Below are 16,717 nucleotides of genomic sequence, written 5' to 3' on the forward strand. Positions count from 1 at the left end.
TCATACTCGTCGCCAAACCCACTGGCTCCAGGTTATCTACAAGTCTCTGCTAGGTAAAGCCCCGCCTTATCTCAGCTCACTGGTCATCATAGCAGCACCCAACTGTAGCACGGGCTCCAGCAGGTATATTTCACTGGTCATCCACAAAGCCAATTCCTCCTTCGGCCGCCTTTCCTTCCAGTTCTCTGCTGCCAATGACTGGAACGAACTGCAAAAATCCCTCACTAGCTTTAAGCACCAGCTGTCAAAACAGCTCACAGATCACTGCACCTGTACATAGCCCATCTGTAAATATCCCATTCAACTACCTCATCCCCATACTGTTATTTATTTTATTTATTTTGCTCCTTTGCACCCCAGTATCTCTCCTTGCACACTCATCCTCTGCACATCTATCACTCCAGTGTTTAATTGCTAAATTGTAAATATTTTGCCACTATGGCCTATTTATTGCCTTACCTCTCTTATCCTACCTCATTTGCACACACTGTATATAGACTTTTTGTATTGCAGTATTGACTGCATGTTTGTTTATTCCATGTGTAACTCTGTGTTGTTGTTTGTGACGCACTGCTTTGCTTTATCTTGGCCAGGTCGCAATTGTAAATGAGAACTTGTTCTCAACTGGCCTACCTGGTAAAATAAAGGTGAGATATAAAAAAGAAAAAAAATAGGGATACAGAGAGAGAGAGAATTATACAAAGAGAGAGAACGAGGGCTATATAGAGAGAGAGGGATACAGAGAGGGAGAGGGATACAGAGAGAGAGAAAGAGAGGAAGAGAGGGATACAGAGAGAGAGAAAGAGAGATACAGAGAGGGAGAGAGGGATACAGAGAAAGAGAAAGAGGGATACAGAGAGAGAGACAAAGAGGGATACAGAGAGAGAGAGAAAGGGGGATACAGAGAGAGAGAGAAAGGGGGATACAGAGAGAGAGAGAAAGGGGGATACAGAGAGAGAGAGAAAGAGGGATACAGAGAGAGAGAAAGGGGGATACAGAGAGAGAGAGAAAGAGGGATACAGAGAGAGAGAGAAAGAGGGATACAGAGAGAGAGAGAAAGAGGGATACAGAGAGAGAAAGAGGGATACAGAGAGAGAGAGAAAGGGGGATACAGAGAGAGAGAAAGGGGGATACAGAGAAAAAAAGAAAGAGGGATACAGAGAGAGAGAGAAAGAGGGATACAGAGAGAGAAAGAGGGATACAGAGAGAGAAAGAGGGATACAGAGAGAGAGAAAGAGGGATACAGAGTGAGAGAGAAAGAGGGATACAGAGAGAGAGAGAAAGAGGGATACAGAGAGAGAGAAAGGGATACAGAGAGAGAGAAAGAGGGATACAGAGAGAGAGAAAGAGGGATACAGAGAGAGAGAGAAAGAGGGATACAGAGAGAGAGAGAAAGAGGGATACAGAGAGAGAGAAAGAGGGATACAGAGAGAGAGAGAGAAAGAGGGATACAGAGAGAGAGAAAGGGGGATACAGAGAGAGAGAGAAAGGGGGATACAGAGAGAGAGAAAGAGGAATACAGAGAGAGAGAGAAAGAGGGATACAGAGTGAGAGAGAAAGAGGGATACAGAGTGAGAGAGAAAGAGGGATACAGAGAGAGAGAGAAAGAGGGATACAGAGAGAGAGAGAAAGAGGGATACAGAGAGAGAGAAAGAGGGATACAGAGAGAGAGAGAAAGAGGGATACAGAGAGAGAGAAAGGGGGATACAGAGAGAGAGAAAGAGGGATACAGAGTGAGAGAGAAAGAGGGATACAGAGAGAGAGAGAAAGGGGGATACAGAGAGAGAGAGAAAGGGGGATACAGAGAGAGAGAGAAAGGGGGATACAGAGAGAGAGAAAGAGGAATACAGAGAGAGAGAGAAAGAGGGATACAGAGAGAGAGAAAGAGGGATACAGAGAGAGAGAGAAAGAGGGATACAGAGAGAGAGAGAAAGAGGGATACAGAGAGAGAGAGAAAGGGGGATACAGAGAGAGAGAGAAAGAGGGATACAGAGAGAGAGGGAAAGAGGGATACAGAGAGAGAGAGAAAGGGGGATACAGAGAGAGCAAGAAAGAAGGATAAAGAGAGAGAGAGAAAGAAGGATACAGAGAGCGAGAGACAGAGGGATACAGAGTGAGAGGGAAAGAGGGATACAGAGTGAGAGGGAAAGAGGGATACAGAGAGAGAGGGAAAGAGGGATACAGAGAGAGAGAGAAATAGGGATACAGAGAGAGAGAGAAATAGGGATACAGAGAGAGAGAGAAATAGGGATACAGAGAGAGAGAGAAAGGGGGATACAGAGAGAGAGAGAAAGAGGGATACAGAGAGAGAGAGAAAGGGGGATACAGAGAGAGAGAGAAAGAGGGATACAGAGAGAGAGAGAAAGAGGGATACAGAGAGAGAGAGAAAGGGGGTTACAGAGAGAGAGACAAAGGGGGATACAGGGAGAGAGAGAGAGAAAGGGGGATACAGAGAGAGAGCGAATGGGAGAAAAACAGACAAAAAAAGAAGAGGGGAAGGAAATGTTTTAATATTATCTAGCCCAGAAGCCCTTGCCAAGTAAATCTATCTTGCCACACACACACACACACACACACACACACACACACACACACACACACACACACACACACACACACACACACACACACACACACACACACACACACACACACACACACACACACACACACACACACAGTTCCACATCCCAGATGCATAAAGAGGTGCTGTGTGGTAGGAAAGGCAATGTCTCTCTCCACTGATGGGATTTTGCTTGTGACTGAGACATGTGATCATGAAAACAACGTCCCCACTGAGAACATCACAACAGCCACACACACATGCAGCCAAACACAGACTCACACACGTGCACACACATGCACAGGCACAGTGGATTTCTGACCAAATGCTGTCAGGTCCTTGACAATATACACTGTGGTTGATTAGCAGGGCTTTCGTTGATTCAGAGGAAGGTTCACGGCCTATCCACAACAGACCACTCGACCAGAATATTTTGGATCTAAAGCTCCACTTTCAAAAACATACTATTCAAATGTATCAGCGACTACATGGAGTAAACTGTCACATAATGTTATACTGCAGAAATGTACCATGCCCAGCACCAATCACATCCAACAGATAATGAGCTGACCTCACAGTACACAGTTGTCTGCCCTGGCATCCACCCAGTTCATTGGCCCACCACACCACACACTGTACTGTAGTTAAGTGAAACATCTGGGAGGGCAGATTTCCAGTGTCGGGAGGACAAGTGGATCACTGGCGTTCCAAAAACCCAGAACATTTTATTAGATTACGGTACATCTGAATGGCCTATTTGTGTCTACGCACTTAGAAAAAAGGGTTGTTGGGCTGTTCCCAAAGGAGAACCCTTTTGATTCCAGGTAGAAACCTTTTTGGATTCCATATAGAACCCTCTCTGGAAATGGTTCTACATGGAACCCGCAGCCGAAGAACCCTTTAAGGTCCTAGATAGAAAAAAAGGTGCTAAGAGTGTATGTTCCTTTACTGGTGGGGGGGGGGGGGGGGGGAGTGAGGAGGAATATTATGAGGAGGAAGAGGGAAATATGAGGTGGGGTGAAAGGGGAGGCATAGAAGGAATATTGTGAGGATGATGAGGAGTTTTAGGAGGAGGAAGATGAAGATGAGACTGAAGATGAGGCGGTGGAACTCACAAGGCACAGCATGGTGGTAGAGGTTAGCTCTGATGGTCTGTTGGAGGTCATGGTCGGGGGAGGACTTCTGAAACCTCAGGCTCAGGTAGTGCTTCAAGTCCTTGTTCAGCTTGTTACCTGCACAGGGAAACCACACAGGAACAATGGTTACGCCTCATTTCATAATAGACAATTTGCATAGGAAATTTGAACATTTTGTGTGCCAGGTGTTAGATCTGTATGTGCTTCAGCCCACTCCTCTGACTATTGTTGTCATGCCATACATGTGTTGTTTACAAAGGAATTACATGTTTCTTTTGGTTTCACAAGTAGCACATGTAATTCCTGTCTGGCAGTGGCAGTATATTCATTACACTCTGGTGAAGTCATCATTTTCGGACCAAATCAGAGCTGGTTGATTAGCAGCAGTGAGTGTTTCAGCTGCCACATAGCTGATTGACCCCACCACGTCTGCTCAACTTCACCCACAGGCACAGAGAGAGAGAGGAGGAGGAATGAAGGAAGGATAAGAAAGAAAAAGACAGAAATAGATAGAGAGAGATTGTGAGAGGGGGAAGTAGAGAGAGAGAAATGGAGAGGTAAAGAGAAAAATAAGACAGACATGCACAGACAGCAAGCAAGGTTGGCTGAGGTAATTGAGAACAACAGTTCCCTGATTTGCTAAGAGCTGCCAGGTTCAGTCAGCGTCTGTCCAATCAGAGCCCCTGACGCGCTCCCTCTCTGCTGTGTTTGAATGAAGCCCTCAGTCTCCCAGAAGGAGAGGAGTCACAATGGGGCCAGATGGCCAGGGCTCTCTCTCACGCCAGGGTCTCATTTAGGACCGTTTAATGATCTCCAAATATATCATCCATGTCTGGGGAGCTGGCCAGCCATTTTGGGGGCATTGGCCAGCATCTCTCCACACAGACCCCTGACCATGATGGAAGCTGCTTATTAATATATATTGTAATGACACTATTCAATGTGTATAGATTGTTAAAACCATAATACAACAAGTTTAACATGAACAGTCATATTAAATAAAAATAGATTTATTTGTTATAATTTTTTGAAGAAAATAGGGTATTTTAAAGCTGTATGTATGTAACTTATATGTAACTTTCTGGGTGACCCGACCAAATTCGCATAGACATGTGCGTTATAGATCAGTTCTATGTGTGATATTTGTATGCTTCCCATTCTTAAGTATTGTTTTTGCATCTTTTATTTTTGATTTTGTACACCAGCTTCAAACATCTGAAAATACTATATTTTTTGTTATGAAAAATATATTTTTAACAGCAGTTTAGATGGTACAATGATTATCTACACAATGACTGCTTGTTTTGTCACAAACTGAAATTATTTGTCGCAAACTATTTGAATTTTAGCAACCAGGAAATGGCAGAGCTTTTTCTGCATAGTGCATCTTTAAATGGCTGGTTATATTATTAGACAGGAAAAGTTTAGTTTTTCATAGCTGAAATGTGTTCACCATTTGAGAGTGTATATCACTTACTAGTAGCCACTTGAAGTTCAGCAAATCAGCTACTCAGAGATGAATTCATCTTCTGATTATAACTAATCAACTAACTGAGGTTATGATTTTTATTTGACCTCCTGATTAGTTAGAAACAAAATTATAGATATAGAACAGAACAGATGGGCCTATGGAATAGAATAGATATAGAACTGTTTCAGACAGACATCTGTCACACAGCCGTGTGGCCCTGCATCACCTCCTCTTCCCATGGACTCACACAGCTTACCACAGACCACACCCTCATAAATCTATGTCCACCCCAACCAGCCCGTTCACAACTTACAGTACAGACTCACTTTCAGTTTTACCAATGCAACACCCACAACCCTAATGCAACTTCTGACCTATATACACTCTTAGAAAAAAGGGTTCCAAAAGGGTTCTGCAACTGTACTTACAGGACCTTCAAACTTCACTCTGGACCTGGAAGCCAGTTGCACTGCTTTTTTCCATTGTTCCCCTCTAACCAGGAACTGATTTCTACCTGGGACTCCAGGTGTGTGCAGTTAATTATCAGCCAGAACAGAAAACGAGCTGGCTCTGGACCTCGTGGGGTAAGAGTTGACTACCCCTGCTTTAGGAGAACCCTTTTGGGTTCCATGTAGAAGCCTTTGTGTGAGAAAAATGTCTCTACCTCGAACAAAAAGGGTTCTTCAAAAGGTTATTCTACAGTATACACTTTTCTAAGAGTGTACTGTATACCCGAGTGGCGCAGTGGTCTAAGGCACTGCATCTCAATGCTAGAGGCATCACTACAGACCCTGGTTTGATCCCGAGTTGTATCACAACCAGCTGTGATCGGGAGTCCCATAGGGCGGCGCACAATTGGCTTAGCGTCATCCGGGTTAGGGTAGGGTTTGGCCGGGGCAGGCCATCATTGTAAATAAGAATTTGTTCTTAACAGACTTGCTTGGTTAAACAAAAAAATTAAGAAATATAGCACCAAGGAGTCCTCACAAATACAGCATCAATGGGAACATTATCAAATTAGGTGAACCATTCCATCCCAGAGAATAAACAACAAAATTCAGTTTAGCCTAAACTCATAGAAATACAACCATTACATGTTGTCAGGGTAGGAATCTGAAACACTGCCCAGCAGCTAGCGTGCTCTGCTGTATTTTTCCGTTCCCCTACACACACAGCCGTCTGTGTAATTCTGTGCGAGCAAAGCACAGTCAGGTAATTGTTACCTAGCAACCAGCCAGTCCTGACAACCATCGTTACGGTCCCTGCTAGGCAAGCAGCCTGCATTCAAACTAAAAACATTTTCGAAATACAAGCTAGCACACACACAGATCAGTGTGCACACACACACACACACACACACACACACACACACACACACACACACACACACACACACACACACACACACACACACACACACACATCAGTGTGCACACACACACACACACACACACACACATCAGTGTGCACACACACACACACACACACACACACACACACACACACACACACACACACACACACACACACACACACACACACACACACACACACACACACACACACACACACACACACACACACACACACACACACACAGGTCAATGGACAAGGTTTACTCCTCTAAGACATGGGTACATTAGATGTGTCATAGGGATAAAACGTCTTATAATCACTATCAGAATAGTCTTATACATGTCATATACCATCACTCATGAAAAATACTCAACATTCTTCCTCAATCCTGAGCCCCAGTAGTATCCCCTGGGTGGGGACCACCATTAGGCATTACATCAGCTCTCCTGTGGCTGGGGAGAGCTGGTACAGAGCTGGAACAGAGCAGGCAGGGTGCAGGCGGCCCAGGTGTCACGCCCCATCAATGATGAAGTCATCAAATATTTAAGATTTTCAAGGATTTACAGCCATGTGCAGCAGGGATTACTTCAAACACAGTGTGGCACAGTGTGTGTGTGTGTACCTGCATGAGATTGAGAGTGTGTATGTTACGCTGTTTCTCTCTCTCCACACAGACACAGTTAAATAAACACACAGAGAAATGACGTACACATTTACACGGGAATAAGACAAGCATGACCGCTGCTAACGTTTACCAAATCGAAAATCAACGCAACCGCCATACATACACACACAAGAGACGTTGATGTTTCAATATTCTTCGATTGTCCTGATCCCATCTTTGATAGAAAATGAGTTCATCAGTGATGGAGTGGGAAGCCGAGGCAAATCCCTCCAAGAACACTCTGCCCCAGATAAGGAGTTGAGGAACACACAGAGGTCAAGGAGACATCTCTACACACACATACAGTCTCTGCTTCTCCCTGACAGACTTGAAGGGTGTGTTCATAAATTCACTCTGCCTATCTACTCCGATTTCAGAGCACTCTCGTCTGAGTGTGCCAGAATGCAGAATAACTGATGAATTTACGAATGCTCAAAACCCGCTGAATATGTCCAGTGTCAGGGAAGAGGTGAGGCCACTCGGAGTGTGGTGTCAGGAAAACAACCTCTCACTGAACGTCAACAAAACAAAGGAGATGATCGAGGGAATCAGGAAATAGCAGAGGGTGCACCCCCCTATCCACATCGATGGGACAGTAGTGGAGAAGGTGGAAAGTTTTAAGTTCCTCGGCGTACACATCACGGACAAACTGAAATGGTTCACCCACACAGACAGTGTGGTGAAGAAGGCGCAACAGTGCCTCTTCAACCTCAGGAGGCTGAAGAAATGTGTCTTGGCACCTAAAACCCTCACAAACTTTTACAGATGCCCAATTGAGAGCATCCTGTTGGGCTATACCATCGCCTGGCTCTTCAAAGGGTGGTGCGGTCTGCAAAACACATCACTGTGGGCAAACTACCTGCCCTCCAGGACACCTACAGCATCCGATGTCACAGGAAGGCCAAAAAGATCATCAAGGACAACAATCACCCGAGTCACTGCCTGTTCACCCCGCTACCATCCAGAAGACGAGGTCAGTACAGGTGCATCAAAGCTGGGACCGAGAGACTGAAAAACAGCTTCTATCTCAAGGCCATCAGACTGTTAAACAGCCATCACTAACACAGAGGCTGCTGCCTACATACAGACTCAAATAATTGGCCACTTTAATAAATGGATCACTAGTCACTTTAAATAATGCCACTTTAATAATGTTTACATATCTTACATTACTCATCTCATATGTATATACTGTATTTTATATAATATATTGCATCTAGTCTATGCCGCTCGGCCATCCCTCATCCATATATGTATATGTACATATTCCTATTCCATCCCTTTAGATTTGTGTGTATAAGGTAGTTGTTGTGGAACTGTTAGATTACTTGTTAGATATTACTGCATTGTCGGAACTAGAAGCACAAGCATTTCGCTACACTCACATCTGCTAACCATGTGTATGTGACTAACACAATTTGATTTGATTTTAAACGTAGGCAAAAAACATAATTAAATTGTTGCCAGTAGCACAGTTAACCTGTTGGGGATGGGGGCGCTGTTGAGACTATTTATGCTAATTGGGTAATTTTTGAAACGGCTTCCCACAAAATCCTTGATCGTACAATATGCATATTATTATTATTATTGAATAGAAAACAGTCTATAGTTTCTATAGGAGTTGAAATTTTGTCTCTAAGTGGAACAGAGCCCATTCTACAGCAATTTCCCTGACATGGAGTCAGATTTCAGAAATGTTGGCCACTGTTCTGAAGTCAGTTAAAAGGGCACTGTTATTGCTATGACTATACGGACACTTCTTACGTCTTCCCCTGGATGCCTTTACGTGATGACGATTCCAATGGGGTCGATTGCGCGTTCACAGGCCCTACAAATGAAAAAACCCTGTAGCTAGCAAGTCTTTTCTTGCTGCGTAACGCGCGTGGAGGACACCGACCCCCTCCTGTTCCAAGCGTTAGTTTAGCCTGTTATATTTCTCCGGTCATCTTTTCACTCGTTATAGGAGTTAAAAACATCATAAGGTAGTTAATTTAAAGCGTTTTATAGCAATTTATATCCGTTTAGTGCGATTTTGGGACATTTATTTTTGAAACGATGTGAATAGCTGGGCACGCTTTTCAGTTCATCCCGAACGCAGTTGGCATTTCCACATGGCAAGAGGACAGCTTTCCACCAAAAGACGATTACTCCCAAGAAAGGATCCTTTGCCCAAGATACTGATGGAAGAACAGCTCAAAGTAGGACATTTTTATTATGATAAATCGTGTTTCTGTCGAAACATTTTAGTGGCTTAGGACGCCATGTTTTTTGACGTAGCTTCGCTTGGCGCAAACTGTATTGAAAAGTAAGGATAAATTAAAAAATGTAATTCCGCAATTGTATTAAGAATTAAATTGTCTATCAATCCCTGTCCACCCTATATTTTTTAGTCACGTTTATGAGTATTTATGTATAAGAGTAGATCACTGTCTAAGTGGCGCAAGGACATTTTCTGACCAGCTGAGCTACATTTCACATTGTCTAACCATGATTTTGGTGGCTAAATATAAACGTTTTCGATCAAACTCTATATGCATTGTGTAATATGATGTTACAGGAGTGTCATCAGAAGAATTCTGAGAAGGTTAGTGAAAAAATTAATATATTTTTGGCGATGTTGACGTTATCGCCCACTTTGGCTAGAATCAATGCTGGGCTGCTATGTGCTATGTGCTATGCTAATATAACGATTTATTGTGTTTTCGCTGTAAGACACTTAAATCTGAAATATTGTCTGTATTCACAGGATCTGTGTCTTTCGATTCGTGTATGCTGTGTATTTTTACAAAATGTTTGATGATTAGTAATTAGGTAAACACGTTGCTCAATGTAGTTTTTCTAGTCCATTTGTGACGGTGGGTGCAATTGTAACCTATGCCATCTACCTGAAATATGCACTTTTTTCTAACAAAACCTATCCCATACCATAAATATGTTATCAGACTGTCATCTGATGAGTTTTTTTGTTGGTTAGGGGTTATAAATATCTTAGTTTAGCCGAATTGGTGATGGCTACTGGTGTTGGTGGACAAATAAAAGATGGTGGATTATGCTAATGTGTTTTTAGGTAATAGATGTACATCTTTACATATTGTGTCTTCCCTGTAAAACATTTAAAAAATCGGACATGTTGACTGGATTCACAAGATCTGTGTCTTTCATTAGCTGTATTGGACTTTAACCTGTCTAGGATCAGCGTGGCGCTAGCGGCACTCCCCCCCCCCCCCCACTGAAAAACCAGTGCCGCGAAATTCAAAAAAAATATTTTTTTAAATATTTAACTTTCACACATTAAAGTCCAATACAGCTAATGAAAGACACAGATCTTATGAATCCAGTCAACATTTCCGATTTTTAAAATGTTTTACAGGGAAGACACAATATGTAAAGATGTACATCTATTACCTAAAAACACATTAGCATATTCCACCATCTTTTATTTGTCCACCAACACCAGTAGCCATCACCAATTCGGCTAAACTAAGATATTTATAGCCCCTAACCAACAAAAAAACTCATTAGATGACAGTCTGATAACATATTTATGGTATGGGATAGGTTTTGTTAGAAAAAAGTGCATATTTCAGGTATATGGCATAGTTTACAATTGCACCCACCATCACAAATGGACTAGAATAATTACAATGAGCAACGTGTTTACCTAACTACTAATCATCAAACATTTCGTAAAAATACACAGCATACACGAATCGAAAGACACAGATCCTGTGAATACAGACAATATTTCAGATTTTCTAAGTGTCTTACAGCGAAAACACAATAAATCGTTATATTAGCTTAGCACATAGCAATTAGCAGCCCAGCATTGATTCTAGCCAAAGTGAGCGATAAAAGTCAACATCGCCAAAAGATATTAATTTTTTCACTAACCTTCTCAGAATTCTTCCGATGACACTCCTGTAACATCACATTACAACATGCATATACAGTTTGATCGAAAATGTTTATATTTAGCCACCAAAATCATGGTTAGACAATGTGAAATGTAGACAAGCTGGTAAAGAAAACGTCCTTGCGCCACTTAGACAGTGATCTACTCTTATACATAAATACTCATAAACGTGACTAAAAAATATAGGGTGGACAGGGATTGATAGACAATTTAATTCTTAATACAATTGCGTTATTACATTTTTTAATTTATCCTTACTTTTCAATACAGTTTGCGCCAAGCGAAGCTACGTCAAAAAACATGGCGTCCTAAGCCACTAAAATGTTTCGACAGAAACACGATTTATCATAATAAAAATGTCCTACCTTGAGCTGTTCTTCCATCAGTATCTTGGGCAAAGGATCCTTTCTTGGGAGAAATCGTCTTTTGGTGGAAAGCTGTCCTCTTGCCATGTGGAAATGTCAACTACGTTCGGGATGAACTGAAAAGCGTGTCCAACTTTTCACATCGTTGCAAAAATAAATGTCCCAAAATCGCACTAAACGGATATAAATTGCTATAAAACGCTTTAAATTAACTACTTTGTGATGTTTGTAACTCCTATAACGAGTGAAAAGATGACCGGAGAAATATAACAGGCTAAACTAACGCTTGGAACAGGAGAGGGTCGGTGTCTTCCACGCGCGTTACGCAGCAAGAAAAGACTTGCTAGCTAAAGGTTTTTTTCATTTGTAGGGCCTGTGAACGAGCAATCGAGCCCGTTGGAATCGTCATCACGTAAAGGCATCCAGGGGAAGACGTAAGAAGTGTCCGTATAGTCATAGCAACGACAGAGCCCTTTTAAATGACTTCAGAAAAGTGGCCAACGTTTCTCAAATCTGACTCCATGTCAGGGAAATTGCTGTAGAATGGGCTCTGTTCCACTTAGAGACAAAATTTCAACTCCTATAGAAACTATAGACTGTTTTCTATCCAATAATAATAATAATATGCATATTGTACGATCAAGGATTTTGTGGGAAGCCGTTTAAAAAATTAGCCACATTAGCATAAATAGTCTAAACAGCGCCCTCATCCCCAACAGGTTAATGTGTGAAAGTTAAATATTTAAAAAAAATATTTTTTTTGAATTTCGCGGCACTGGTTTTTCAGTGGGGGGGGGGGGGGTGTGCCGCTAGCGCCACGCTGATCCTAGACAGGTTAATCACCAACGCTCTGGATAACACAAAAATAGCCTAATCAGCTCTGCTAAGGCGAGAAAAATAGAGTGACGTGTTCTCTCATTTGTGTCTGGAAATAGCTAGCAAGCTAACTAACTTTAGCCAGTTATCTTGGGTGCTTGACTGCCATTGTGAGGTCAGAACGCTCAGATCAACCATACTCCTTGTCCAGAGCGTCCAGTGCGCACTCTGAACGCTCAGAGAGCGAAACCCTCTGAATTTACAAACAGACAATATGACAAGGCTGTCACTTCCTGACCTTGTTTTCCTTTTGTACAGTTGTGTTTAGTGGGTCAGGACGTGAGCTGGGTGGGCAGTCTGTGTTGTTTGTTCTATGTTAAGTGTCAGGTTTAATTGACCTTGTATGGCTCTCAATCAGAGGCAGGTGTTTTACGTTTTCCTCTGATTGAGAACCATATATAGATAGGTTGTTTCACATTGTTTGTTGTGGGTGGTTGTCTTCCGTGTCTGTGTATGTGCACCACACGGGACTGTTTCGTTTGTTCGTTCGTTTGTGTAGTCTGTACCTGTTCGTGCGTTCTTCGTGTATATGTAAGTTCTCTCGTTCAGGTCTGTCTACGTTCGTTTTGTTGTTTTGAATTTGCCAAGTGTTTTTTCGTGTTCGTGTTCGTCTTGAAATAAATCATTATGTATTCATCACCCGCTGCGCCTTGGTCTGCTCATTCACCACAAGACGACCGTTACAGAACCACCCACCAGCAAAGGTTCAAGCAGCGGTGTAACGGGAGAAAGCAACAGCGCACGAAGGAGGAATGGACATGGGAGGATGTTTTGGACGGCAAGGGTTGCTACACATGGGAGGAGATCCTGGCTGGAAAGGATCGCCTCTCATGGGAACAGCTGGAGGCAATTAGGAGAGCAGAGGCAACCGGAGAGAGGAACCGGCGTTATGAGGGTACGCGACTAGCACGGAAGCCTGTGAGTCAAGCCCAAAAAATTCTTGGGGTGAGGCTACAAGGGAGTGTGGCAAAGTCAGGTAGGAGACCTGCGCCAAATCCCCGAGCTTACCGTGGAGAACGAGAGTACGGGCAGTTACCGTGTTACGCAGTAGAGCGCATGGTGTCTCCTGCACTTGTGCATAGCCCGATGCGGTACATACCAGCTCCTCATATCGGCCGGGCTAGATTGAGTATTGAGCCGGATGTCATGAAGCCGGCCCAACGCATCTGGCCACCAGTGCGTCTCCTCGGGCCGGCATACATGGCACCAGCCTTACGCATGGTGTCCCCGGTTCGCCTACATAGCCCAGTGCAGGTTATTCCACCTCCCCGCACTGGTCGGGCTACGGGGAGCATACAACCAGGTAAGGTTGGGCAGGCTGAGTGCTCAAGGGAGCCAGTACGCCTGCATGGTCCGGTATATCCGGCGCCACCTCCCCGCTCCAGCCCAGTACCACCAGTGCCTACACCACGCACCAGGCTTCCAGTGCGTCTCCAGAGCCCTGTTCCTCCTCCACGCACTCTCCCTGTGGTGCGTGTCTCCAGCCCAGTGCCTCCAGTTCCGGCACCACGCATCAAGCCTCCCGTGCGTCTCCAGAGCCCTGTACGCACTGTTCCTTCTCCCCGTACTCGCCCTGATGTGCGTGCCCTCAGCCCGGTACCACCAGTGCCGGTACCACGCACCAGGCCTAAAGTACGCCTTGAGAGTCCAGTGTGCCCTGTTGTTGTTCCCCGCACTAGCCTGATGGTGCGTGTCCTTAGCCCGGTACCTCCAGTTCCGGTACCACGCACCAGGTCTACAGTGCGTCTCAGCCGGCCAGAGTCTGCCGTCTGCCCAACGGCGTCTGAACTGCCCGTCTGCCCAGCGGCGCCTGAACTGCCCGTCTGCCCAACGTCGTCTGAACTGTCCGTCTGCCAAGCGCCGCATGAACTGCCCGTCTGTACTGAGCCTTCAAAGCCGCCCGTCTGTACTGAGCCTGCAAAGCCGCCCGTCTGCCATGAGCCTTCAGAGCCGTCCGCCAGACAGGAGCCGCTAGAGCCTTCCGCCAGACAGGAGCCGCTAGAGCCTTCCGCCAGACAGGAGCCGCTAGAGCCTTCCGCCAGACAGGAGCCGCTAGAGCCTTCCGCCAGACAGGAGCAGCCAGAGCCTTCCGCCAGACAGGATCAGCCAGAGCTTTCCGCCAGACAGGATCAGCCAGAGCCGTCCGCCAGCCAGGACCAGCCAGAGCCGTCAGCCAGCCAGGACCAGCCAGAGCCGTCAGCCAGCCAGGACCAGCCAGAGCAGTCAGCCAGCCAGGACCAGCCAGAGCCGTCAGCCAGCCATGACCAGCCAGAGCCGTCAGCCAGCCATGACCAGCCAGAGCCGTCAGCCAGCCATGACCAGCCAGAGCCGTCAGCCAGCCATGACCAGCCAGAGCCGTCAGCCAGCCATGACCAGCCAGAGCCGTCAGCCAGCTATGACCAGCCAGAGCCGTCAGCCAGCCATGACCAGCCAGAGCCGTCAGCCAGTCCGGAGCTGCCGTCCCTCAGTCCGGAGCTGCCGTCCCTCAGTCCGGAGCTGCCGTCCCTCAGTCCGGAGCTGCCGTCCTTCAGTCCGGAGCTGCCCCTCAGTCCGGTGCTGCCCCTTATCCCGGTGCTGCCCCTTATCCCGGTGCTGCCCCTTAATTTAGGTGGGTTTAGTTGGAGGGTGATCATTGGGAGGGGGATACGGAAGCGGAGAGTGACTATGGTGGTGTGGGGACAGCGTCCGGAGCCGGAGCCGCCACCGTGGACAGATGCCCACCCAAACCCTCCCCTTTAGGTTGAGTTTTGCGGCCGGAGTCCGCATCTTGGGGGGGGGGGGGGGGGGGGGTGTAATGTCACGTTCCTGACCTTGTTTTCCTTTTGTATAGTTGTGTTTAGTGGGTCAGGACGTGAGCTGGGTGGGCAGTCTGTGTTGTTTGTTCTATGTTAAGTGTCAGGTTTAATTGACCTTGTATGGCTCTCAATCAGAGGCAGGTGTTTTACGTTTTCCTCTGATTGAGAACCATATATAGGTAGGTTGTTTCACATTGTTTGTTGTGGGTGGTTGTCTTCCGTGTCTGTGTATGTGCACCACACGGGACTGTTTCGTTTGTTCGTTCGTTTGTGTAGTCTGTACCTGTTCGTGCGTTCTTCGTGTATATGTAAGTTCTCTCGTTCAGGTCTGTCTACGTTCGTTTTGTTGTTTTGAATTTGCCAAGTGTTTTTTCGTGTTCGTCTTCGTCTTGAAATAAATCATCATGTATTCATCACCCGCTGCGCCTTGGTCCGCTCATTCACCACAAGACAACTGTTACAAAGGCTCTGAATTTACGAACAGCCAGAGCGCACTCTGAGCGCTCTCTGACACTCCAGAGTGAATTTACAAACACACCCGAACAGAACAGAAACAAACACCATGGTTAATTCTTAATTGAGTTGGGAATGGCTCTTTACTTCAAATTCAATTCTGGAATTTTCATTGAATTGGAACACCCCACAGGTAGCAGAATTGTAATTTAATTTGAATTAAAGGAAGCGTAATTTATTTAAATAGAATTCAATGAAATTCAAACTGCTTATTTATTCTACACATCACCATAGTAATGTTTATTTTGACGCCTTGAATGTTTACCATTTCAATACCATGTAGCATAACGTTGAAACATTTCATTTTTAAAACTCATACTTCCAAAACAGTTTTAAATAAATGCAGTGGTCTGGAAATATTCTATAATAATTCATAATTCCCTTAATGTTTTTAAATACCTTTCCCAGAGTGCATTAGATTAAACAGACCAGGCTGTGGTTTGGGATTTAAGAAGTCAATGAAAGAAGTTTAAAAAAATCTTCCTTAGATGTACATTTTCTCAAAATCTAATGGTGCAGCCTAGATTCGATCCAATATCTTAAGTAGTTGAATATGTTATTACATCAACCTCGTGAAATTGACAAACTGACACATTTTCATTTTCTTAAAAACAACTGTATATGGAAGGAATGTTTTTGATTTGACGGCCTGCACGTGCAGTTCAGCGCGGTTAGACACGAGGACTCTGCCTATCTTTATATAGTACTGTCTTTGATTGCAGTTTGGAAGGGAACAATCTAACGTCTCATGACAATGAAAAATACTGTTTGACATCTTTGAGTTATAATCAAACTGAAATTGGAAATGGTATGTGTATTCTTTGCATTAATAAGTGTCATATCCATTTGATAAAACATTTGTCAAATGAAGATGGCGCTGCAGTGGATAGGAGGCTATGACCGAAAACAGCTTCTGGAGATCAGAACAGCGATCACTAACCTCAATTCGGATGACAATTTCTACATTAACGAGTCGGCAGCTCTGGACAATCTGCTTACTCTGTACCAGGCCCTAGTCCCTGGGACTCAAAAGTGGAAGCTACGGCGCAAAAAAAGGCAGACGTG

The 16,717-nt window shown here is 44.7% G+C and overlaps 1 protein-coding gene across 14 annotated transcripts in view; it reads right to left on the bottom strand.

Moving 5' to 3' along the window:
* Nucleotides 1-16,717, bottom strand: part of LOC129861054 (membrane-associated guanylate kinase, WW and PDZ domain-containing protein 1-like) — a 245,176-nt gene that overhangs the window by 152,068 nt on the left and 76,391 nt on the right. For all 14 annotated transcript variants that reach the window (XM_055932115.1, XM_055932117.1, XM_055932116.1 and 11 more), the window contains exon 2: nucleotides 3,679-3,795. In XM_055932115.1, coding sequence (XP_055788090.1) covers nucleotides 3,679-3,795 — 117 coding nt within the window. The remainder of the gene's footprint in view (nucleotides 1-3,678; nucleotides 3,796-16,717) is intronic.

This window comes from Salvelinus fontinalis, chromosome 8 (assembly GCF_029448725.1).
Source record: "Salvelinus fontinalis isolate EN_2023a chromosome 8, ASM2944872v1, whole genome shotgun sequence".
Classification (NCBI taxonomy): Eukaryota; Metazoa; Chordata; class Actinopteri; order Salmoniformes; family Salmonidae; genus Salvelinus; species Salvelinus fontinalis.